Source organism: Protopterus annectens, chromosome 6.part1 (genome assembly GCF_019279795.1).
Source record: "Protopterus annectens isolate FY-2018-M chromosome 6.part1, PAN1.0, whole genome shotgun sequence".
NCBI classification, from domain to species: Eukaryota; Metazoa; Chordata; order Ceratodontiformes; family Protopteridae; genus Protopterus; species Protopterus annectens.
In genome coordinates, this window is record NC_056738.1 from 470201721 (window position 1) to 470229311 (window position 27591).

Consider the following 27591-nt stretch of genomic DNA (forward strand, 5'->3'; position numbering starts at 1 on the left):
GCTACCTTAGCCATTAAAGCTCTGAATTTTCAATTCCATATGCTTAAATACCCGCAAAATGTGCTGGAGTTATTAAAACAAAAAAATATCCACCCTACCAGACAGCAGTGCTACCAGGTAACTAGCATATCTTATGTAGTCCAGCTCCCAGGTAGCCAAGCATTCCCTGCATTGTGGGTTTGATGCCTTGGAAGCTTCCAGCAGGGCTGCAGTATCTGGCTCAGGGATCTGTAGGCATGCCTGGTTAAGGGAGCAACCTTTGCCAGACCAGGTAAAGTCCAAACTATTAGACACCCCTCTGGACAAGGACCAGCTATCTGGACCTAAGACTGAGGAGGTTATTAAGAAAATGGAAAACAAAGCCAAGTCAATGCAGACTGTGAAGGATTTTCTGCAGATACAGCCTCCCAGGTTCAGTAGGAACTTTCCCACAAAGCATTGGTCCTTTCCTACCCAAGCAAAACTGGTCCAGAGGAAGGGGCGTAGGGACAGGCCTTCCAGGCAACAGCCCCAAACCCAGCAGAGATCCAGACAGTGGACCACTGCCACACCTAGGCAAGGGAGTTCTAAGCCCACTCCCTTCTCCAAGGACTCACAATGACTGTCCCACCTCCCCTCTGCCCCACATCCTTCCAGAGAGACTAGGAGGAAAACTTTCCCTCTTCCTACAGAATTGGCAGGCCATCACCTCAGATCTATGGGTCCTAAAAATTATTACCAGCAGGTACAGATTCTAGGCTTCCCAGATGTACCAGCAAATCAGAGAGCACAAGAAATCCAACAGATCCAAAAGTTGTATGCCCAAGGCGCCATGAAACCTATACCAAAGGAACAGGCTGGACAAGGGTTTTATTCCAGACTGTTCCTGGTACCCAGAAAGGAGGGCAGCTGGCACCCTATTCTCGACCTATCCACTCTGAATCTGTCCCTCTTGGTTTCAAAATTCAAAATACTGACCCTACAAAACCTTTTGCCAATGCTGATGCCTCAGGCTTGGCTAGTGACCCTAGAGCTGAAGGATGCCTACCTCCATATCCCCATAAGGAAGTCCTGTAGGAGTTTCCTGCATTTCAGAGAAGGGTCACTGCACTTTCAGTTCTCTGCTCTGCCCTTTGGCTTATCTACTGCTCCCATAGTGTTTAACAAGTGCCTGGCTCTGGTAATTGCCTACTGCAGACAGAAAGGCATACAGATTTACCCCTATCTGGATGATTGTCTCATCCAGGCAGACACCAAGGAAAAACTCCTGCATGATCACACCTTTGTTCAAACTCTCCTTACCTCCCTGGGATTCACTATCAACTGGGAGAAGTCCCAATTTCACCCCACAAGAAGGTTAACCTTCCTGGGAGCTCTGCTGAACACAGCAACACTAACTGCCTACCTCCCTCCAGAGAAGCAGACCTTCCTCCACTTTTACTTTTCTCAGCTGGCCCACAGGACCCACCTCACAGCAAGAAAATTCCTGCAAGTTTTGGTTTACATGGCCTCCTGCATCCTGCTGACTCCCCTAGCTAGACTGCACATGAGGAAACTGCAATGGTACCTCAGGAACGTTTGGTGCCAACACTTACACTCACTGGAGTGCCAGCTGCCCCTGATTCCCTGCTTAAAGAAGGAACTCTTATGGTGGGCAGAGGCATGTACCCAGAACAAAGGTCTACCATTTATCATTCTCCCACAGGCCCAAACCATCACCACAAATGCTTCAGACATAGCCTGGAGGGTACACCAGGGAAGTATGTGCACCCAGGTTATTTGGGAACAGGAAGTTCAGGACCTACTTATCAACCTAAAAGAAATGCTGGCGGTTCCAGGGCAGTCCACATTTCAAGGATCACCTGAGACCAGGAGTGCTCTTAATCAAGACAGACAATGCAACAGTCATGTAGTACATCAACAAGCAGGGGGTACTCATTCCTACCCCCTGTGTCACTTAACTATGCAAATCTGGTAGTCAGCTTCAAATCTGGGACTGCATCTGATTGCTCAGTACATACCAGAGAAACAGAACACCCTGACAGACCAGTTAAGCAGAAGCCTCCTGGATCCCCATGAATGTCAGCTGCACAGGGAGACCTTTCTCAACATCAGCAAAACCTGGGGGAATCCGCACATAGACCTCTTCGCAACCTCAGACAACTGCCAGCTAACCAAGTTCTGCTCCAGAAAGTTCTATCGAGAAGCCTGGGAGGTGGATGCCCTCTCCTTCCCCTGGGGCAACCTGTTTGTATACGCATTCCCCCCTTGTCCCTGATTCCCAGGGTACTTCTCAAGATCAGGGAGGAAGGTCCAAAGGCTATCCTCATTGTTCCACACTAGCCCAGACAACAATGGTACCCCATGCTCCTCAATCTGGCCAAAGAACCTCCCATGGACCTGGCTCTAACAACAAACTTTCTAATTCAGGAGAAAGGGGAGGTATTGCATCTAGACCTCCCCACACTCAAGCTATCCACATGGCTGATTCCACAAAGGCTGATGACGCTACAACCTTCATCAGGCAGATTTTAAGCATTATTAAGGAGGCCAGAAGGCCCAGCACCAGAAAGCCCTACTCCACCAAATGGAAAAGATTTACCATCTGGTGCCACAACAAAGACATCAGTAGCACCCAGGCCAGTCTGGCATTGATTCTGGACTACCTGGCAGAGCTCCTAGAAAAAGTATTGTCATACTCCTCCATCAAAACACATGCCTCCGCTATCTCTGCCTATGTACAGTTGTATCAGCCCATTATTTTCTCAACATCTCTTAAAACAGTTCCTTAGAGGGCTGGCCCACATCAGACCCACCTGCTTGTGCATGGGATCTAAACTTTGTCCTGGAAAAACTGACTTTGTCTCCCTTTGAGGCAGCTGCTTCAGCAGACCTGAAGCACCTTTCTTGGAAAACTGCCTTCCTGCTGGCCATTACCTTATGGTCACTGAGCCCTTCATCATTTTCAATTCTGACAGGATGTACCAATCCCTCCTTTATGCCTAAGGTGATCTCGGATGCTACCCTCAGTCAGGCCATCCATCTACCTGTCTTCTTTCCCAACCCTCATAATAAATGGGAAAGAATTTTGCATACCATAGATGTGCGCAGACATTTGAGATATTACCTGGATAGGACCAAGTCAGTCAGAAAAACTGACCAGCTGCTGGTCTCTTTCCCTCTTGGGGCAGAGGGGAAACCCATATCCAAACTGACCATTTCTAAATGGATTTCAGATTGTATCCATTTCTGCTATTCCTATCATGGAAAGAGTCCCCCCAAATCCATCAGTTCTCATTCCACAAGGGTAACCTCTACTTCCACAGCCTTCTTGAGAGGGATTCCTACCAAGGATATTTTGGAATGTGCTACCTGGACATCAATCCACATTTTCACCAAACACTACCAGCTGACTACCTTTTCCAAAACCAGGGCAGGCTTTGCATCTGCAGTCCTGCAGGGCATGCTTGCATCCCCTTAAATGGGTGCTTGCTTTAAGCTCCTATTGCCCTTCCTCCTCCCTGTTTTTCAGCTTTGGGAATCTTCCCACAATTGATGACTGCAACAGTGAAATATGAAGAACATAGTACAGTTGTGTACACTTACCATAAATGTAGAGGTTCGAGTGTATTCACTGTTGCAGTCCTGTTTCCCTCCCACCATCCCCCTTTTTCCTCTTCTTGGGGGTTCATAACTATTGGGGGTAAGAAAAACTGATGTAGTGGTGTCAGCTGCCTCATTTTACAGCCCTGCTGACCTGAGGTCAGCCTCACAATACAGAGTCGACTCAGGAGGGAAATACTTTACTCTGGTATTTGGGATGGCTGAGCGCTACCAAGCAGGCATAACCCACAGGTGATGACTGCAACAGTGAATACACTTGAACATCTACATTTATGGTAAGTGTACACAACTGTACTTTCTACCTCTCTTGCAGCAATATTTTCTTCCCACACATTATCTGGTGGCATCACGAGTCACAGCAAAGCATACGTCTCAACCTCTTAGTGCAAGAAATCTGGACAAAGACTAATAAAATGGAGGGACAAAGGCCAAAAAATAGGAACATATTTTAACTATTGCTCTTACAAACTTAGAAAGTTGCCATTGTAACAAGGTTTGTGTTAGCATACAGTTTCTGAAGGATTTGAAGCCTGAAATTCAAATGTATGTCATTATTTAGTGACTTCAGTCCTCAGATCATCCCAATGATTTGCCAGAAAACAAACTAAAACTATGAGCCAGAAATCTGGACATTCTGAGAAAATCTGCACAGTTGAGAGGTATGCAGCAAAGTGACCTTCCCACATGCAAATAAAATTCATCTCCTCTGACCCATAACCAGGAGGGCATTATTGCAGCTATAAAGTGGGCTATTTTAAGACAGGTTTTAAATATAATTATCATTTATTACCTGTAGGTGGTGTAAGAGTTAGCACAGTTATGTAGCATGTTTGATGAATGGAGTTATAGAAGTTTTGCAGTGTATTTGAGTAATAACTTTCTTCTTGTACTACTCATTGTTAAATTTTCTTTTAGAGAAACTTAGTACTTCCCCCACCCCCTCCCCTACTGGCATTTTACTCCATGTATCTTGGCCATGTCAAGGATGATAGTGGGGGGCTGGTTAATGAACTGAGGAATACACAGCACTCCAACAGATTCTGAACCTGAAAAATAGAGTATTTCTCACAGTGGGCACAAAGCATTTAGTAGAACTTGTGGTCTCATAGTAGATGCCACTATATCAGTCATCCTGCTGTCTAGATATGCTGATCAACTTTTGGCTGTAATTTACTTCCACTGAAATAAGAAGTCTGGTCTTAACAAACGCAGGGCTAACCAATGTTGAAAAGGCTGCATTTTTTCCCTGATGCCACCTGTATTGTTGTACTTCTATCATTTGCTTTCTCAGGTAACAGTGTTTCTTTTCTTCCTTCCCTGGTTTTGTCCATAAACTGCAAGTCAGGACTTGTGACAGTTGAGTAGCAAGGTGAGAAGAGATGTACTTTAAGATCACACATAGTTCCTGACTGAAGCCTTTAGATCCATTAGGTCCACTCACATGCTGTAACTAGCACTATACGGCAGCATATGTCTTTTTCCACTTGTTTTAGGTGCATTTAAATTCTCTCACTGACACAGTCCATCGCCTAACTAACCCAAAAGTGCATTCCAGGGCTCCCCCTTACTGTTCTTGTTGTTACAATTTCCAGATGGTCATACTGCTTTTCCCACCATGTTGCCAACCACGATTCAACTATCCCTTCTATCCTTTCTGTTTATATCTGTGCAGCCAACCATCTTCCAGATGCCATGCCTTATCTCTTTTCCTGTCACCCATCACTGTGTAATTCTGAAATTTTTAAGTCGTTTTTCGCATTCTTTACTACAATCCCCATATCATCTTGATAATCATATGAAGCCATTTATTCCTTCAGATGTAGTCCTCACAGATGACGTAGTATTCCTCATAAGGGCTTGCCTTAAGCCTGCACGAGAGGTTCATTTATGAATCTACGGAGTCCCTGACACTGCATCAAACTTTTGTAACTGTCATATCGCACATTGCATATTTTAGCATGGGAGTTATAACATCCAGGTCTATTTGTACAAGCAGGATGAGGGTACCTCAAAGTCATAAGTCAGCCTCTGATTCTTCCCGTGAAAGTGCTTCACTGCACATTTTGCAGTGAACCTTAATTTCGAATTAGCTCCTACTGTGCTACATATTAATTCATATCAAGGACTGGCCTCTGCTGCAGCCTAAATGGTACCACTAAAAAGGTTGAATTAATTTCTTTACATCCATTTTGACATCACAGCAGACTTGGTGTATTACCTCTTACTGTTTGTAACTCAGTGATTCACCACTAAGTGCTGCTTCCTACTGTCCTGTCAGCTAACCTAACCTAACCAGTTCTGCACACACCATTTTGGTTGTACACTCATCCTTTAGTTTTCCAGAAAGAGTCTTGCAAGGCATTATCTCAGCAGATTACCAATGCCCATTGTGCAGTCAGCTTTTATACTGACCCAGTCCTAGAACTATATTGGAAAGAGTCCTATTGAGTATACTACTGTGGAGACATGATGGTCATAAGATAAGGAATTACCAACCAGAGAGCTTTATTTCCTTACAACAGTGTCTAGTTAGAGGGGTGTGCTCCTTGTATAATACGTTTAAAGGTTTTGCATGCCAAAATGAACTCTACTACATTTTTACACATTTAATTTGAGGCCATGGTCCTTCCACCAGTTATTAACATGGTCTAACCCATATTGGAACAATTGTTAGTCAGCGAAAGATCAAATAACCACATCCAATTTACAGTTATTTGTTAACTTAGATAGGCTGAAGGTCTGAACAATAGATGTCAGATAGGAGAGACCCCATAACCTCACCCTGAGGACCACCGCTACTATCTTTTTGCTTTCCTATGTGACACTGACACCTGCGACTCTTGCTATATGAGTTCTGTCAAACACAGCGATGAGCAAAGCAACACGCTTCAAAACAAAGCACAAATCCAAAAAGAAACAATGGCAGAATAGCACAAAAACAAAGTTTAATTCACAAAGTAAAATCCACAAGATAAAATCCAATAAAACACATGAAAACACGCTGTAATTACGCTGTTATAGAACCACAAGTGAGCGCTTTCATCTCCAAAGGGAGATTTCTTCAGACTAACGGTTACAACACACTGCTTCATTTAAATACTCTTAGCAATTAATAAGCTGCTTCAATTAAGCAATCCAATTAAAAGTTATCAGTTTAAAATGTGTTTGAACTACAATATTCTTAAACTATTCTGTATACCTGAAAACTAACCTACTGTTTAAAACCTTTCCTTTTTAAAAACATAATGAATTCCTCTCTATTATTTAACCCTAGCGGAAAACACGCATTTAATCTCACTTGCCAGCAGTATTCAAGCCACCCCAATTCTTCTTCAATATTTATCTTTGTAACATTGGGATGGATAAAATCTATAACTAAACATTTGAAATTAGTCTTACATTTACTTTCTAAATAATGTTTTGCCAAAGCATTTTTGACATCTCCTTTGCCTATGGCATATTGATGTTCATAAATTCTTCTATACAATTCCCTTCCTGTTCTACCAACATAAAATGAGTTGCAATCTACACATATTATTAAATAGACAACATTTTTAGACTTACAAGTAAATCTGCCTGGAACATATATCTTAGTTTTGCCCACAAAAATCTCATGCCTATCTGTATATAAATAACTGCAATAGTTACAATTAAAACATTTATACATTCCTTTTCTTTCTTCTACTACTCGAATTTTATTTAATTTTCCTTGAAAAAAATCTTTAAAAGTTTTTGCTCTTTTTTGCACAAACTTAGGTTTGTCGCCTAACTTCTGTAATAAATTAATATTGGTTTTAAAAATTCCCCAATTTTTTCTTACTATATTTTTGATGACATAAGAATCAGTACTATTTTGTACTGCCAAAGCAGTGGTAAAATCTGCTGAAGATGTTCTATTCAACTTCTTTTTCTCATTTTTATTTCTGTTTACAATTTCTTCTGTCATAACTTCCTTAATCATTTCTTGGGGATAACCTCTACTTAACATCCTTTCACAGAAGTTTTTTACTGCAAAAATTGATAATTTTAAAGTTAACACTTTTTAAGTCTTCCATTGCTTCCGCTGGTAATTCCAATTCTTCTTTGGATATTTGTTGCCCCCCCCAGTTTTTTTGTGGCTGTTGTTTACTATGATAGTTTTTATCACTATAACCGTCTGCTGTGACTTGGGCCCAAGTTCTTTTTTGATTGTCAATTCTCTGATATACTTCGATAATCTGTTTGTTGTCTTCCTTGATTGATCCTTTAGACACAATGTTACAAAGATAAATATTGAAGAAGAATTGGGGTGGCTTGAATACTGCTGGCAAGTGAGATTAAATGCGTGTTTTCCGCCAGGGTTAAATAATAGAGAGGAATTCATTATGTATTTAAAAAGGAAAGGTTTTAAACATTAGGTTAGTTTTCAGGTATACAGAATAGTTTAAGAATATTGTAGTTCAAACACATTTTAAACTGATAACTTTTAATTGGATTGCTTAATTGAAGCAGCTTATTAATTGCTAAGAGTATTTAAATGAAGCAGTGTGTTGTAACCATTAGTCTGAAGAAATCTCCCTTTGGAGATGAAAGCACTCACTTGTGGTTCTATAACAGCGTAATTACAGCGTGTTTTCGTGTGTTTTATTGGATTTTATCTTGTGGATTTTACTTCGTGAATTAAACTTTGTTTTTGTGCTATTCTGCCATCGTTTCTTTTTGGATTAGTTCTGTCAAACAACCAGATAGGTGTCCAGCAACAACCATAAAGATTTACATTCAGTTTTACACGCTTGTCAATAATATCTGCATGAGGAATAGTAAGAAAGACCGTGGCATGTTACAAAATGCCCAGATATGCTATATGTACTGCATAACCACTATGCACTGCTTTGGTGTTTTTTTTTTGTTTTTTGTTTTTTTTTTTTTTCAAATAAATTAATGAGGTTAAAATGGCAGGACATTCCTTTGACAAATCTGAGTTAATGAGTGTTCAAGGTTAAGAGTATTTCAATGTCCATATTAATGAGGTCTGAAATAACACATTCCAAGCTTTGCATATGAGGTTAGTGTGACTTATGAGTCTACAGTTACCAGGATCTGTGGTTGGTCACTCTTGTGCAATGACATTACAATGGCTAGATTATAACCAGTGGAGAGGTTTAAATCATTCCTTCTAATGGAATCCTGGAAATTGCTCTGTAACTTCCTATAGGAGGAGGCTAAGCTTTTTGATAAAAATCAAATTATGTCCTCATATAGATTTATAGATTCATAGATTATTACTAGGCTAATGACCTAGGGAGCCTTTATAAGCCTAGCTGAGTTTTCATGAAAGAATAATGGTGTCCTGTATCCAAATAGAATTTTGAGAGCTAGGCATTTATAAGCTACCTCCATCCACAAGGGAGATGGGTGCCAGGCCCATTGTAAATTACCTATTCCCTATCCATTGGTCTAGGTTGCACTTAAACTGGGTAATAGACAAACTCAGCTTCACATGGATGGGAAGCCTATTCCATAGGTGGGGCAGTCTCTGGGACACATATCTACCTCTCCAGCATGTTCTGATTAAGTCACAGACAAAATACAGGTCCCTAGAACTTGTATTACTGGTACTGTTTGATTTTCAAATAATGCAAAAGTTTCATAAATGTGGGACTTGTGGATGCCTTGTAAGACAGGCATAGATCCTCCCTCAGCAATCTATAGGCAACTGAGTAGAGGGAAAGGGCTTTAAGGCAGTCTGCATAAGGCAGACTTGTTACGCCTTGTATTCTTTTTGTAACGTACCTCTGAGGTCACTCTAGTTGCTACATACCAAAGGGACCATTGTACTCTATGACTGCTCTGGTAAGGGTGGAGTACAGTGAGATAATGACCTCCTTGGACCTAGATACCATGCCCTTATTTATAAGTTGTGCAACATACAAGGATTTCCTCATCAATGTGGTCAAATGGTGGTCGAATGTAAGGCTACCGTCTATGTGTGTACCCAGATCCCTGACCACTGAGATCATATTTCAAATAAATGTTCACATCTCTGGAACCATAGGGGTTACTAAAGAAGTGTAAATGGCAAAATCTTGAGCACAAGCCATTTTTATCATGATAGTTTTCATTAGGTTTCCATTAGGTTATAGTTATTAAACTGCATTTTATATGTCACAGTAAACACAGTAACTATTTAGTTTGTCATATTTTGTGCACAACTTAAAATACCTTAGCAGCTACTCAAACTGTCAGCAGCATTTTGTTCATGCAGCTGAGAGCTTTCATAGAGTCTAAGCAGTTCTGTCTGTGCAATTTGGTTGTTGAAATATTTAGAAAAAATATGAAATGTATAACAATATAAATAAATATTGTATGAGCAATTAATATCTCCTCTTCTGCATTGGACAGAGGCCAAGTATTGCAGTTATTTTGTCCATCATGTAGCCTTTAAAATTAAATCTTTCTGTAACTTGTAAGTAGCATGTTTTTTTTTTAATTACTGATGTAAATATGAACAGGCAATATTAAACACCTACAGGCTGTAATGAATTAAAGATGTCAGGTATTTGGTACTGATAATCAGACAACCTGATATATTATCGGGGCTCAAGAATGAGTTGTTCTTGGCTTTTGAGAGAACCGAGAGGACTTGTTTCATAGTAATTAGAGAGTGTGGCTGGAGCTGTGGAATCTGTGGAATAGCTATAACTGTGGGTTTGGTAAACTTTTCAATAAAAGAAGGTTTGCTATTGAGAAGTGTCTAAACACGGAGGTATTCACAAGGAAAGTGCCACTAGTTTTAAAAGAAAAGTTAATTGATTTATGGTCTGACTTAACAAGGGAGGATGATGTATTTGGATGTGTGCAAAAAAAATGGCCATATTTCTTAGAAGAAGATGAAAGGTATTGGGGAACCTAGTAAGTTGAAATAAAATAAAACACGGAGCCACACTGGACTGTGACCAGTTTAATTTATAATTTTTACTGTTTTGTGTGACAGTTATGTCAGTTACTGGCACTAGAGCTTCATTGAGTGGGTCATCTGTTTCGTAAACTGACAGTGGGCAGTTCACTTTTGCTGAATTTTGGAGAGAGAGAAGCCAGATTTGCCACTGGAGATCCATGATCCTTGGACAGTATGGATTTGCATGGTAATGAATTTGACAGGTTAGAGAAACTTCTTATCAGGGAGGTCATACTCTTTTATGACACTAGGTTATTGGAAAAGTATGCCGGTTCCAATTTAACTCCTAGGGGTCTTAGAGTGGACTGGCTTCCTGCCTTTGACTTTACGGAGGATGAGATGGATTTAATGGAGGAGTGAAATAATGTCTCTTTCCTGTATGCTGGGCTGGTTAAAAATCCTTGTTAAGTATAATTTAAGGCAACATGATAAAGTACAAACTGACATCTTGCACTTGCAGGAAAATCTTATTTCTGCTTGCACTGAAAATATGTTTGCCAGTAAAATCAAGGACATTAAGGAAAGAGTTGCTAAAGTTGAAGGAGATATTATTCTCCATAAAAAATGAAAGTTGGAGTGTGACATCTGAGATTACAACAGCAACTTAATTTTTGCTTGACAATGTAAACCATGGAAGGGGAGAGCCAATGGCTGCATTGTTGAAGGTAGATCTCGAACATCGTGAGAGTCTTCGGTTTCGTCTTCTGAGACAGCATCTGGTAGCAAAAAAACTGTATCATTTGAGAATTTAAATGTGGAACCAGCAGAATCATTACAACAGCAGTCCAGTCCTCAGCAGCCCAGGGGCCGGGGGCAGAAATGGCAAGGCAATGGAGGGGGCGGATACAACTACAGAAGGAGAAGGAGACAGTAGTAGCTCTCGCACCAAGCACAAGGGGACATTTTATTTTTGAACAATTTTCCAAGGTCAGGTATGTGGAAGACAGACATTTCAATGTCATCAATTTATCTTGTCTCAATTTGGATGATGCTACTTTGGGTTTGTTGAATAAGGGGGTAAAATTTGTTCCCACCTGTTTTCCCAGTTTAGCAGACCTATTTTTGGAAGTGAGTCGTTTTTGTAAAAAGTTAAACTTGAAAATGTTTTCCACACTAGAACTATGTAAGAAAGTTCAAATGTTGTGGATTTGGACAATAACAGTGACTGTGATGACTCTTTATTGGACTTGTCTGTACATGAAAATAACTTCGTGAATATTTGGGATTTACATAATGGTGGTCTGATGCAAATGGGTCAGGTGGTGAGACACAAGGTTTTTTTGTCACTGGATATGGTAGAAGGTTCCTGTTGTACCTTATGTCAGTTCTTTCATTCCCCCTAAATGTTTTTCTAACATTAATATGTTTGAAAGAGTTTTATGTAAACAAGTTAAAATTGAGTATGAAAAATGTATGAGAAAGAACAATTTAACTTGAATAAACAGGAATGGCTGGCTTTACAAAGGATACGTATGTGGAATGAGGATGTGATTTTTACACAGTCAAACAAGGGGGGCAACTGGGTCATCCTGTCTAGCGATACATATAACAAAATGGCACATGAATTGTTGGATGATAGCAATGTATATTTAAAAGTTGCACTGGGATCCCACAGCAGAATTCAATATCTTGTTACTTGAATTATTAGAAAAGGGTGAAAGGTTGGGTTTTTTTGTTTCTGCTGATGTTAAGAAGCTACATATTAGAGACCCCAGGGATGCTAGATTTTTTATGATCCCAGAAATCCACAAGGATTTGGAGAACCCCTGGGAAGATCAATAGAGTCCGGTATTGGGTCCTACCTTCAGAATGTTGGAATATTTTTAGATGCACAATTGAAAAAGTATACATCTAGAATAGCAGTACACATTAAAAATGGGAAGGAATTTTGTGACCTGGTAAATGGCATGGAGTGGGGGGAGAATTTCTATTGGATGTGTGTGGACGTTAGAGCTCTCACCACCAGTATTAGTCATTCCCTGGGGCTTGAGGCAGTAGTGAAAATGATGGGGGAAGGTCCTAGGACCAACTACTTATTACAACTTTTGGAGTTTTCATTAACTCATAATTGTTTTAAGTTTGGGAATCAAGCATTTTTGCAGAAGGGAGGCACAACTATGGGTGCCTCCTATGCTCCAACGTATGCCATCATTTTCATGGGTCATTTTGAAAATCTTTTTATTTACAACACATCTTTTTTTGCTCACAGGGTAGTTATTTATAAGCGATACATTGAAGACCTGATTTTTGTTTGCAGGGGTAAAACAGATGAACTTGATAAGTTTATGGATGATTTACAAAAAAATACATTTCGGTTGTCCTTTACTTACAGGGTACACAAAAAAATGATGCAGTTCCTTTATGTAGAATTTTTCATAAGTACTGATGTGAGGGTTCATTTTAGACCTTTTTTCAAAGAAACTGCAGCAAATAATTTTTTATTGGCCACAAGCATGCATCCTCCAAATTTGTTAGATTGCTTACCTTACCAGGAGTATAGACGTATTTTCAACAATACATATAACAAGTAATTCAGCACGTAAAAATTCGCTACCAAACATTAGCGGACGGGAGTTCCGCTGTGGCGACCCCTAACCGGGATAAGCCGAAAGACACAACAACAACATATAACAAGATCAATATGGAAGGAGAATTTTCCAAAGTGAGGACTAGGTTAAAAACTAGAGAAATAACATCAGTAAAGCTGTGTCCAGTGTGGCTCTGTGTTTTATTTTACTTTAATTTATCATTTGTACTGTTTTGTGGAACCTAGTAAGTTGGTTAACTATTTGTAACAGGAAGTTAGCATTTGTAATGCCAGGGAAGCTTCTGGCATGGCAATCATTAGTAGTATAAGTCAAGTAGTTTGTTGATGGATAGTTGAAGTCTCTAATAGAAATTCATTGAGTTTATTAGGGATTTCAGCTAATGTGTTAAGATAGCTGTCTTGCTCAGAAAGGGACATAGATGCGGTTCTATGGCTAGCTTTCAAGTGGTAATTAATTTTTTTTTTTGGTGACGTGGACATGCAGGAGTTTAAATTTGGTCTCCCATGGAATCTGTTGTGAGGTGATGATATTCTTGATGAGTACCAATTTTGTCATGCAGTTGATATTAGGTATGATAGGCACTGAGCCCAGGAATACAGGGAGAGATGTCCTTCCTTATCACTGTTTCAGTATTTTTTATAACTGGGATATCCTGCTGAGGACGGCCAAATATCCAGTCAGCATAGCAAAGCCTTTACACTTTCCAGGAGCTGTATGTCTGAGGTATGTCCTATGCCCAGCGCTTAAGGTATATATGTGACGTACAAGTGCCTAATCCTCAGAACTTCTTTTGCTGCCAGTCCAAATTATACCTTGTATTTGGTCTGCAAGATATTTGCTGAGATGGTTCAGCTACTGAGCTTGCTGAAGAAAAGTGTCTCACTAGGGTCTCTTCCTTCCTCTTTTTCTTTTCTTGGTTTTACCTTTTTACATGTCATTCAGGAAAGGAAAATGTGAGTATTGGAGGCAGAGTCCCAATAACAATAGACATAAGTGGTGCCTTTTTTGTTTGGGTGCTATCCATGACTGTATTCAGTGTGAGATCATCAGGTGTTTGTCCCTAAGACTCTCCACAGTTATCATACCTTTTCATTTACTTGGAAAGCCAGCATTTAAAACTGTTAACTCAGGATACCATGGCCTCTGAATCCACCCTCCCTGACATTCAGCCACTGCTTAAAAAAAGCCAAAAAGGCATGCACTGCTTCTGTGGCTGTCTCCTTTGGGTTTGATGAAGAAACTAAGGGCCATTCAGTGCCTGAGACAACTTCCTCTGTTGCGATCCAGTTGGAGGCAAACACTGGGCTACCTACCCATACATCCACCAAGGCTGCTCCTATGTTTACTGCAGATGTGGAGAGGATCCATGGCTAATTATATCAGAGAGGCTTGGGAGACTCCCCATATACTTTCTAGGGAAGAAGTGGCTTTTACTCTCTGAAAAATTAATTTTTATTGTGTAGTTACTATGGTGTTGCTTACTGTGATGGATTTGAAGTCTTCTTAAGACACTCAGTCTTGCTGGCTGGATTCTGCTGAAATCAAAGTCTGGTTATAGTTGCATTCAGTCTGTTGCATACAGAAACTTGCAGAATATACACTGATGAGAGAATATACTTTGCAGCATCAACTCAGAGCAGTAACAAATAACTTTTTATAATAAACGGACTAACGCTGCTTCAGGTACTGTTCTACTTTACTTTTCATATAGTACAGATAATTTGAGAGATATAGCATTTACCTCGGGACAAATGTGTCCCTACCAATACCCCTAACATAACTGGATTTAATACACTTTGTATATATTTTTAGTTAAGCACTCCCTCTTGGTTTTGGAAAGATACTGCCTTGATGACGCAAATGCTGACACATCTGTTGCTGTGCAAATGCTGATAAATGCAGAAAAATCATATTTTAAGGAAATGCATTGTGGATAAACTTTCTTAGAAAAGCATATTTTTCAAGGAAACGCCTTGTAGATCAACACATGTGCTGCTGTCCAGTCTTTAAAGAAAGCAGATTAGTTTTTTTTTCTGATATATCCTGTTTTTTTATATTCTTGCCAGGTCTGTAAGAATTCAGCTTTCTTGATGTGTGTGTAATACACTCATAAGCAAGTTCCTTATTTTTTTAAGCCACAGTCATTTAGTATGGATGCTGATCACATATTACTAAACTCTGTTTCTGCATTTAAGCAAGCTTTATTTTATTCCTTATTTATGTTGCATATTTGTAGCAAAGTTACTTTCAACCTTAAAACCTTGTTGAGCATAATCTTACAATTCCCTCTTTTTATTTTAAAACACACTTAAAACACTTTATACTGATATGTATTTTTGATCACATTATATAGAAAACACATTAAGAAACAAAATCTTTAGTTTTCTTTTGATGCACAAGTCAAAATTCAGTTTTACATAGTTAATACAATTATATCAAGTATTACTACCAGAACTGAATGTAGTTAACAATTTTTTCTTTTGCAAACCATTTTGTGAAAATATTTTATCAGTTATGGGCTGTGTCTGTTTTAGTCTTTTTTTTAACTTGATTAATTTATTCTTTTGCAATCACAAAATTTAATTTATAACTTAGTACTCTTTTATTAACTCTTTGCACCTGTTGAATTAACTCTTTATTTGTATTGATTATTTTATATCAAAAGATTAGAGATAGACTAATATCTATAAGAGACAAGAACTATGTGCTACTCCAAGCATTAATACACTGCTGAAAATATACAGTTTCAATATCATTTTAACCATAACATTGTGGTCATGTCTTTGAACTGCCCATTAACATCTTGGTTAACAGTGAAGTGAACATAAAGTACTGAACTGGGCTTAGATATTTAAATGTAATTACTTCAGTATATTTAATACTTGAGGATTTAAAAAAAGCATGATTTATACACTAAAGAATGCTATGTACATATTAGTCCATTAGCTGTATGAGTACAATATTTTAATATAATTTTCCTCTAACTGGGGTAACCAGTACTAGTACAGATAAAATGATGGTCCAAAAACCAATAATAAGACTCCAATTTAAAACCAGTGATAATATTACAACTTGGACAAATTACTACTAGACATTAATTTCATTTGTACTGGATTATTTTGTATTTGTACATACAAAGACTGTAAAGTACACTTAGTCCAATCTTACAAATGTAGTAACATTAACATCAAGCAAAAATATTGGAAAATTATTATGTTTCTTTAGAAGTATCTAGTGAAATTACCACCAGAGGCAACTACATACCCAGAAATTAGAAACATTTATGTGTTTTGCATACCAACATTGTCTTGCCAAAACATATTAGAAATAGTGACATTCTTGCTCAGTTTTAGATATCTTTATTCTCTCTTGTTTAGCTTTAATAAATCAATTTTAAGCCATCTCTTGTATAGCTTTACAGTTTAACAGGTTGTAAATACAATTTAATACTAAACAATACAATAATAACTACAATGATAGCTATTAGCAACTTGTAAAATATCTTATCCTGTCAGGTTTAATCTGTTTATCAATATTTTTAATGCACTAATACCTGTTTTTCCCTCCCCCTGAAAGAGTATTGTCAAGAAGGAATGAGATATTATTTCTTCCTGTAGCTTTATTTTAGATCCTTTTGCAATACATACTGCTCATACAGTCAGTGTAAAACTGAGAAAGTACCCCACCCCCTGTAGTATTGCACTATTGTTTACTTGCTTTATAATGCATGTCAGCCCAACACTTTGGTTATACATTTGCTTTATTAGGTTATTAAACTATAGACCTTTGTCTGATTTGATCATTTTTTGGCTGTTTTCTTTTCTGTTGCCTTTGCTTTCTACTTCTAATAGTAGTTATGTGTACCTTCCTGTATAATTGATTTGAACTGTATGTATACTATAGCCCATTTATTGGCTGTACTTTATGTAACTGAGTTTTTTACTTTTAACCTTTACTTGAAACAGATTATCAGTGACATATATGCACAATTGTGATGTTTTATTACAATTACCAAATAATGTTGCATGTGAACATTTTAACAATTATGTTTTAATAACAATAAGTTTTTAGGAAAACTCAAGCCACTTGTTTGGCAGTCAGTCTTGTTTCTTATCTTATCTGCTCAACATTTCCTGTAACTGTTCATCCAGTCTAGGAAGGTCTGAGCTTACATTTCAGATTTAGTAAACTTTAGTTAATTTTTTTAGCATTTTTCCTTCAATGATCTGTTAATACACTTGCAATTTAATAGAAAATGCACTTATAATTATATTTGTAATTTGCATAACTATGCATTTATGCTACATAACTAAACATTATTTTACAATTAGCTTGCATATTTTTTAACTTTTGATTTCAGTATTTTTTTTATTTATTTAACTGCTCTGTCATTCATTTTACAAATACTGGCTAATACCGTCTGTGATTTTATTTCTTTTTAAAATTCAGAACTTTCCTGGCTGGCTCGTCATTAAAAAATTAATTTTTATTGTGTAGTTACTATGGTGCTGCTTACTGTGATGGATTTGAAGTCTTCTTAAGACACTCAGTCTTGCTGGCTGGATTCTGCTGAAATAAAAGTCTGGTTATAGTTGCATTCACAGTCTTGCAGAATATACACTGATGAGAGATATACTTTGCAGCATCAACTCAGAGTAGTAACAAATAACTTTTTATAATACACCACATGGACTAACGTTGCCGCTTCAGGTACTGTTCTTCTTTACTTCTCATATATTACAGATGATGTGAGAGATATAACATTTACCTCGGGACAAATGTGTCCCTACCAACTCCCCTAACATAACTGGATTTATTACAGACTTTATATATATTTTTAGTTAAGCACTCCCTCTTGGTTTTGGAAAGATTCTGCCTTGATGACACAAATGCTGACACATCTGTTCTTGTGCAAATGCTGATAAGTGCAGAAAATCATATTTTTAAGGAAACGCCTTGTGGATAAACATTCTTAGAAAAGCATATTTTTTAAACTTTCTTAGAAAAGCATATTTTTAAAGTAAACGCCTTGTGGATAAACACATGTCTTGTTGTCCATTCTTTAAAGAAAGCAGATTAGTTTTTTTCTGATATATCCTATTTTTTTACATTCTTGCCAAGTCTGTAAGAAGTCAGCTTTCTTGATGTGTGTTTAATACACTCATAAGCATGTTCCATATTTTTTAAGGCACAGTCATTTAGTATGGATGCTGATCACATATTACTAAACTCTGTTTCTGCATTTAAGCAAGCTTTATTTTATTCCTTATTTATGTTGCATATTTGTAGCAAAGTTACTTTCAACCTTAAAACCTTGTGGAGCATAATCTTACACTCTCATTGCATCTAGACAGGGTTCTGGATATCCTAGAATTATTAAAGCTGATTTTACTTTAAAAAAGAAGCAGAAGAGCATGCATGTGGTCTCTGCGGCTAAAAATCTACACAAGGAATGGCAGGATTTTACTCTGAGACTTTTCAATGTGCTTATGGCCCTAAAGCCTCCTCAAGGATTATCTGTTCCTGCTTCTGTTCACTGGTCTTCTACTCCTTCCAGGTTCTAGGTGAAACTGATTCCTCTGAAGTAGAGTTGGATTTAGAGTCTGGTGAGTAGTGACTTCCCAAATCCAATATTCCTCTCTTGCCCTCAGGTCTGAGGAGGAGGATTCACTTTCTCCTGATTCCCCTATGAAGGTATTGTCCTTTGGGGATACTGTGGTTCATATGATGAAACACTTTAAGTGGGATTGTCCCCAGGTTTCAGACATTCAAAAAAGGTGCTATGAATTCTTGCAAATAGATTCTCCTAGGCCTTCCTCTGTCCCTCTAATTTTGGATTCCCTTTTGGGCACTTTTTCTTCAGCTTCTCAGACCCCTGATTCCCAGTCTCATGATCCTAAGAAGGTTGTCAGGTTCTATAAAGTTCCTGATGCTCATAATTTATGTATAAAAGTTTTTCCTATGATCCAGCAGTTATTTCTGTGACCACTGATAAACCATTTAAATTGCTATCCTCCTCTAAGCTTTTACCTTCTGATAGGGACAGTAGTATTATGGAAAGGTGTGGAAAAAAGTGTACACTTCTGCTGCATTAGCATTCAGGGACATTAACTACCAGATCCATATGACTAGTTATGTACTGGCTCTTCTTTTCACACCTAGGTTATTCTGACTGATATGGCTGACATTGAGGAAAAGACTTCTGTCATTTCCCTTTTGAGTTCTGCATCTCAGGTAACTTGCCATTCTATTAAATGCAGCTATGATGATGATGATGCCTCTTCCAGAGCTGCTGCATATGGATCTGTGATAAGGAGGTATTCCTGGTTGTGCCCGTAGGCTCATCCTAAGGACATTAAGGCTAAATAATTGGATTCTCCTTTGGACAAGCAGAATCTCTTTGTTACTGCAGCTGCTGAGCTTTTTTATGACCCCACAAGATAAGGTAAAGTTATACAGGATCTGAAACAAATCTTTCTTTCTCCATTTCCTAATTTTCAGAGAAATTATCCATCTAAGCCTTCCTTTCTCCATAAGCAACCTATAGCTTTCTAGAGGTAAATGAGTTTCCAAGAGAGTTTTTTCTGACAAGACTTTTCAGGGTACTAAGGGTCATAACCCTGCTTTCCCTAACAGATCTGCTTCCATATGACATTTAACCAATTCTACCCCTGAGCCAGATTCCTCTATCACTCAGGCTGACTCTGTCCTTTCCTGCCTGGCAACAGATTGCCACAGACTCTTTGGTGCTTTCCATTATCCAGTATGGTTATTTTATGGTTTGAAAGTCCCTTCCCCATTCACAGACCTTCTTCAATGTCCTCCTTGCTGGCTGCCTCATTTTTCTTTGGTTCTTCAGAATCTTTTGGTACAGGGAGCCATCCCAAGGCTATGTCTATGAAATTTCAAATAATGGTATAATTTGAGTAAATGTCTTATTTCTAAAGGTGAGGCTATAAGGGCAAAATATTGAATAAATAATGTAGAAATGTTGTTTATTGAATAATTTCTCAGAAGTATGTAAAACAAAGAGAAGGATAAAAGATGGGCAAGGAAATGTTTTGCACAAAACTTGTGCAAATAGAAGTTCAGACAATCTAGCATCACTGACATAAAGAGATAAAGCCCTGATCCAGATGACCTAAAGTAGATTTGAGGCTCAAGTGCCTGCTGGAGCTGGTGTGGGGGAGTAAAGAATCAGTGTGGCTTTGCCATGTCATCTTTCCTCAAGGCCATGGGGTGAGAGTACATGCTTAGAGCATAAGTTCCCATTATTGAATCTCCAGTGGAGGCCAGAGACCAAACCAACTTTCCATGGGGTAGGACTGTCCTAAGGTTTATGTCATTCATGGACGTGAGTAACATGCCTTTGATGATGTCCTTTGTATGCTAAAACCTGGGATTGATGCTGTACATGTGTAGTGGGGTTAGAACTACAAAAAGTAACAACCAGACAAACCGCGATTGCCGCATAAATGTCAGCCCCTCTTAATCAGCTTTAATCCCAATGAATGAAGAATGAATGGGCCATTTGATTGAGAAAGGGCCTGGTATTTAGCAAACAAAACTGTAGAAAAACAGAAGTTCAAACAACTTAGTTGTTTACTTAGTTGCAGCACAGGAACTTTTTGTGAATGTCATAGATGTGTGTTTAATAGGTATTGTGGTTAAAACAGTTCCAAAAACGTCAAAGATAAAACCATAAACGCATTAAATAAATAGCACAACGTTTTCGTCATATAACACAGACTTCTTCAAATGCCTAACCTTAAAAAAAACAAGGTATTTATATACCCAAAGCAATCAATTGATTAATTGAATAATGAAATAAAATCAATGATGTAATATCTTAAAGAGCCACAAACTTGAAAAAACGGAAAGGAACAATTCCAAAAAACTTTTTCACTGTAGTTCTTTAACATTTTCTGTTATATTCTTTTCGTTTTTTCCACTTTTCAAAAGTAGAACTTGTTTATTTGTTTATTTATATATTTATTTGTTTACTATCCTGGTAGGCAGACTGCTCTGAAGACCCTTTCCAGACAGAACCCTGGCCAAAGGCAGAAATAAACAGTACACATTACATTGTATATAACAAAAAATTGAGATGAACACAGGTAAAACATGTACATCAAAATTCAAGACAGGTTGCATGAAAAGTGAAATCAGCTGCCATTTCATAAGCAAAGTATGTACTCATTTAAAACTGCCGTGCATGCATAACGCTCAGTCCATGGTCATGTCATTAGCACAATTTGTGAACATCAATGGTGCTAACAAGCTGTCAGCTGAATACTTTGAATCTTGTATGATGACACTGTGCATATTAGTGTCTAACTGACCCTGTCATTCATTTTAGTAGGTGTAGCACGGTTCTTATTTTTCTCTACGTTGAGCACACCACCACTGAACACATAGTAAGAAATGGGAAAAGTGTGTTCAGGACTTCCTTGACATACATATATGCCATCTAAGTTTGATAGGAGTGTATTAAGCCTGAACTAAAACTAAGGCTATCTAGCCTCAAATGCACTCTAGCTACAGAAAAAGCAAAATCTTTGATATAAGGATTAGAATAAACAAGAATACTGGCCTGAGCTCTCTTTTGACCTCCAATCTGTTGCAGTGGCAGACTAGATCTGAGGTGAGACAGAGAGCATTATGGGATAGGGACATGGCCTCGAGCTACTCTAAGATCTTGAGCTTGTGAAAGTGGCCGACTCGAAGCCGATGGAGCGGCTCTGAACTCATGTGTAAGAATGAACGGTGAGATTGAACAACTTCACATCAGTTGTTTTACCTAACTATGTAGATACAAACTGCAATAACGCTGAGATTAGTGGGTTTCCTCCCATCCCTTGAGGACAATATTGGTTGGGACATGCAGTGCTATTTTACTTTGCTTACCTTTTTGGATGTATCGCCATATTCTAGTCATTGGTATTGAAAGCTTTAGTTCTTTTAGGGCAGATATCAACACTTCTTTTCAAAAGAAAATGTCAACAACAGTAGGCTTAAACTTCATAATATTCAAGCAGTAGTCCATTTTCTTGATAGTATTTGTTCCATTAACATTTTATAAGTAGATGATTTGTGATTTTTTTTCCTTTTGGCTTTTACTCACTGTACTCATGCTGGTTGGCATGTATTTGTCTTTGCAGGTATAAAGGGAGAAAAAGGTGACAGGGGTGAAAAGGGTGACCGTGGTCAAGAGGGTCCAAAGGGTGAAATCGGGACTGTTTCTGCAGGAAGAGCTATTAAAGGTGAAAAGGTGAGCATTGTACAAAGTATGAAGTCATCATTCGCTGAGTATTTTTATGTGACATGCTTTTCTTGGCTGCTGTTTTTACAAGACATCTCCCTGCATTCTTTAATAAGCAGTAACATGTCTGAAGGTTTGAGAGTGAATGTAGGTACACAAAGTACAGCAGACACTCTAAAATTATTGAACAGTGTAAATATAATGTAGATATCATTTATCTTTTTCTATTTTCTCTACTATTAAGCCTGCAGAAGGATCTTTCTTTTATATCATTGGCTATACACACACACAAATGCACACATGTATTTTTGTTTTTTTTGCCACTGCTGCCTGATTGTTAATCCCCTCCTGGCTAATTGTCCATCTGAGGTAGTTTGGCTTTTTTCTGTTTTTGCCCCATATCCCCCACATGTATATGCTGAAGAGCTGGGGAGGAACATGCAATAGATTGACCACTGAGACCATTCCCGCAGTTCCCTACAGGAGAACTCCGTTAAGGAGGACTCCTTCCAAGCAGCCTTGCTCCTCCCCACAAAGCAAGTGCAATGGTTTCCCAGGTTTCTGCCTCACTGTGCCCCCTGTCTGGGTGCAACTCTCTCGCACCCAGAAGAGGTAAATGGGTCATGCCACTTCACTCCACCTCTCCCTATGTGGCTCCTCCAGTTCTGGGGCTGCTAAATGAACCCCTGTTGCATGGGTCACAGTGAGGGCTCCATGCCTGTGCTCCATGGATCCAGGAATTCCTCAGCAAAATATCTGGTACCCTCAGAAGAAATCCTCTGTGGTTTTATCACACAAGAAATGGCACTACTCCACAGTCATGAGCAAAGCATTACAATATTTATAAATGAGTAATAGGGTTTAAAAGAAATGTTAATTATAACAATTTTAAATTTATTTCTGTGCATAGAGTATCATCAACTGATACTATTTCAGTGAATTACATTTTTAATATGAAGTACTAATGTATTTGTGAAATATTTCTGTTTGTGGTTTAACTCCCTTTTAAACTAGTAAGTCTTGGACTCATCTGGGTTAATTTTCAGTGAGAACTCATGATACATTCCAAGTTTCTTGGTGGCTCAGTGTAAAACAACACACGACCGATACTTACTTTTTATCACCATCAATATGTCATATGGGAGGATAGTATTTTGATACCTCTGTCTGCCTCACAATGACAGTTCTTTCCCATTGGAGGGGTATTGTTGGTTTGTTTCCACAGAACTAGTCTGAAGGGTAGTCAGTCTAGCTGATCTTTTTCCTTTCGGCTGTGCTCTGGCCATCATATTTGTGTTCCATGTCCATGTAGTAGCTCCAATTTGTTTTAAAGCTCTGCACGCATGTATCTCACTTTTTCCTGTACATTTTAGTATTTCATTTGAAAGTGCGATTCTTTCATGCTTTTCTTGTTAAAAACATGTGTTGCTGAATGTGTAAAAGCCCAGCACTTTTGTGATGTTTGCATTTTTAAACTGCCTTGTACTTGTGCTATTTACTTGAAGTAATAAGTCACTCTTTGTTCTGACGTTGTTTTTCAGGGAGAAAAGGGAGAGCTAGGTGAACAGGTAAGTTATTTTTATAATTTTTTCTGGTTTTCCAGCCATCAGAGTCAGTGGAAGTAGACAATGCATAATTTCCTGTACCACTATAATGGCACACACTCTTTTTTAGCGATCTGTAATACAGAAGCTACAAAATGTTTCTAGTCTTCCTTCACCAGGTCAGGACTTTGGCCACTTTCATACCAAACACTGCATTAGTCAGTGCTTTTCATTAACACATTTAAGAGCGCAATTTTGACTCATTTGAGTATATCTCCCTTCATATTGTTTAAATACTAACACTTTTGTCTGATTAACCTAGGCCTGTAAGTAAGTCAGGATGTTCTCTTCTGCTGGTAGTGACTGAGATTTAGCTATGGAGTCTGGTGTCAGAGTGCTCAGCAGAGAACAAGGGATCCAGTAACTTAGGGAAGTTTCTCTTTCCTTCGGAGGGAGTAGTTTAGGACTGCAGTGGTAGACAACTATTTGAAACGAGTCGCTAAAGCTTGCAGACCAGGGCTGTATGCATTTGGTGTGGGGTGAACGTCCCGCCAAGGCATTAGCACACATGAAGTATTGGAAGTGCACTAACGTCACTGTGTCGTTGTGTGTCTGCTCTCTCTTCAGGGATTTAGGCAATGTAAAGGATCAAGACAAAGATTCACTTTTTTGTTCAGTTTGTTTAGCATTAATAATATCAGTTTCATACATAATAGGTTTAATAATATTTCTATGTCTTTTTTCTGAAATTTCTCCCTGAATTCGTTTAACAATGTCACCAGGGTAATTTCTTACTAGGAACATGTTGGTTAGTTTAGTACTTTCCTTTTCAAACGTTCCTTCCTCTGTAATCATACCTGCCAACCTTATAAACTGTCCCTTTATTATACCATTTTTCTGATGGGCTGGATGACAACTGTCATAATGTAGAAGGCTGTTAGAGTAGGTACTTTTTCTATATATATTACTTTGAATAACCTTTTTAACATCATCCTTGGTGACCAATACATCCAAATAACTAACTTCTTTCCTACTATAAGTGTAGGTAAACTTCAAAAAGGATGTAGTTGAGTGTAGAAAATCAACAACATTTGTGGTCTCAAGGTCACTTAAATCCCATGCTATAAAGATAGCGTCTAAATAGCTGGCGTAGAAGTACCACCTAGGTATGTTACTTTGATTCATCAAAAAACACCTCTCCCATTGTAGAAGTACTATATGTGAAAAGACAGGGGCATAACCTGCCCCCATCACTACTCCCTTCTTCTGATGAAAAAACTGCCCGTCAATAAACACAAAATTATTTCTCAGAATTATTTCCATCAAAGTATGTAAGACATTGATTTTATTATTACTAAAGGCTGTAGATTCTAATATAAATTCATGGAACATCTCCAGCCCTTCATCCTGAGGAATAATATTAACCAAATTGACCACATCAGTTGTGGCAAAAGCTAATTCCGAACTATACCTAACATTCCTCAATTTATATAGAAAGTCCCACGAGTCCTTAATAATGTGAGTTTCTGCCTGAACTAAGGATTTGACCTTCTGGTCAGTAAAGGTGGCCACAGGATGTGTTTTAGAAGTACTGCCACTCACAGTAGGTCGCATATGGGGTCAGTCAAACATTTATGTATTTTAGGGATGCCAAGCAGGGTAGGTATACAAGGAAATTTCACTTGCAAAAATTCATATAATTCAAAAGAAACCTTGGTCAAACATATCTTTCAGTAACATCCTAATTCTATTATAGGATATGTTAATAAAATTTAAAGATACTTGTTCATAAGAATCCTTGTCAAGCAAATGTTTAAACATCCTGTCCAAATAATCCCTCTTAGACATAATGACCCCCCCTTGTCAGGCTTCAGAACTCTTACCTCTTTGTTGACCATAAGTTCTCTAAGTAACTTCCTTTCACTTTCATACAAATTATATACATTGGGTTCCCTAGAATGTTGTTGTAACATAGTCCTGAAATTCCATTCACAAATCTTTTCAAACATTAGAAAAGGCATTGCTAATTTAGGGTTAAAAATGCTACTTTTCCACAATATGTTAGAAGTGTACAAGTTTTCAGCACCATTAAACAGTATTTTAAAATTAAGCTTTCTAAGAAAAAGCTTTAAATCAACCATTAGTGTCTCAATGTTCAAGAAAGCTGTGGTCAGTAAAGTCAGTCCCTTACTGAGAAGTGAACCAAGTTCATCTTGAAAAACATGATCAGAGTAGTTATAAATTTTGAAATCACCACTGTGATTAGTAAAAACCTTAAGCGGTGGTCCCATAACAGTACCTGAACCTTCAAGAAGCTCCTGTTCAACGGCTTCAGTCATTACCGATAATTCTGTTGCCTGTTCCCTCCTCTTCTCCTCCCCCGATTCCAGGGCCGAGGATGGTGATTCTGCTGCTGTGCACCCCCTTGAAAATTCCTCTGCACGCCATTTACACAGTTGTAAATCCTTTCAGACCTTCTTGGTAGAGGCTGATCCAAAGGGGCGGTGTCAGTGTCATTGTCGTCACTACTAACTCCTTCCATCTGATTGGTTTGTAAGTAGAAGGGCTAGATGTTTAAAAAACATGTTGGAAGCGGATGACAAGTGTTTAGATTTTTTGAGCCACAGGAAATGGGGTACTTTTAAATGTGGAAGTTGTAGCCAGTGTGTTTGGTTATTAGAAACTGACACTGTTATTGTTAATAGGTTCAACATTAAAAGTTCCTTTCATTTTAACTGTAAGACAATGGGCATAGTTTATCTAGCATTGTATCAAAAATGCCCAAGTTTTTATGTTGGAAAAACTGTCCATCAATTCAGAGAGAGTATTTAAGAACATTGACATGACATAAAAAATAAAAAAGTTAGTAATTCCCTCTAATGTGATTTGTAGAATTTTCCTGACCACAGATTTTTATTTTTAGGGCTTGATACAGTTTATAAGCAAAATTGGAGGGAACCATGGGGCGATCTTATTGAGTATAAGGAGTTGCTTTGGCAACTAAGGTTAAATGCCACAGTGCCCCCTGGCTTGAATGAGTCTATTTCGATAGCTAGTGTGCTTAGACTCAAATCATGTTATGTTTAAACATGACATGTATTTTAAATATAAAAGTTTTTAGACACTTATATTTATACTGTTAGTGTATTTTAATAGTGTTTATATAAAAAATTATTAGTATATTAACTCAATATTCTTAAAAGAATTTATTTGTTGTTGGTATGTGGAGCAAACACAATATAGGTTACTTAAATGAAATTTTTGCTGAGCCTTTAAGGGTTAATTAGGGTGGGTGTTTAATTAAACAATTGACTGAATCCTAGGGTATTTAAACTGATTTTTTTAGATGTAACTTGGATTCTGATGAAGTTGTGTTACAAGCTTATGAAAGTGCTCAATCCATTTTTTTTTTTTTACCGGTGAATAAAGAGGAATTGGTGGAATTTTCCCTCTTTTTGCTGCTTTTTTCAGAGGGTTTGTTTTATTTGTTGGTTACTGGTTGGTGTCTGAAGGAGAGAAGTGCAGATAGAGCTCAGAGGTGGATCATATCAGAACAATTTATATTCTTATATATATTTATATGTATAATGACGTTTACAAACGCTGTATGGTATCAACACTCTGGCAAATCTAGACAATGCAATAGCCTATCCCCATCTTTTTTGGAGCTCTAGGTACTGTGATCCTTGGCAGACA

The 27591-nt window shown here is 38.1% G+C and overlaps 1 protein-coding gene across 4 annotated transcripts in view; it reads left to right on the forward strand.

Annotated features, from left to right (window-relative positions):
• Nucleotides 1-27591, forward strand: part of COL18A1 (collagen type XVIII alpha 1 chain) — a 1701455-nt gene that overhangs the window by 1170281 nt on the left and 503583 nt on the right. For all 4 annotated transcript variants that reach the window (XM_044075903.1, XM_044075900.1, XM_044075901.1 and 1 more), the window contains 2 exons: nt 22251-22360; nt 23893-23919. In XM_044075903.1, coding sequence (XP_043931838.1) covers nt 22251-22360; nt 23893-23919 — 137 coding nt within the window. The remainder of the gene's footprint in view (nt 1-22250; nt 22361-23892; nt 23920-27591) is intronic.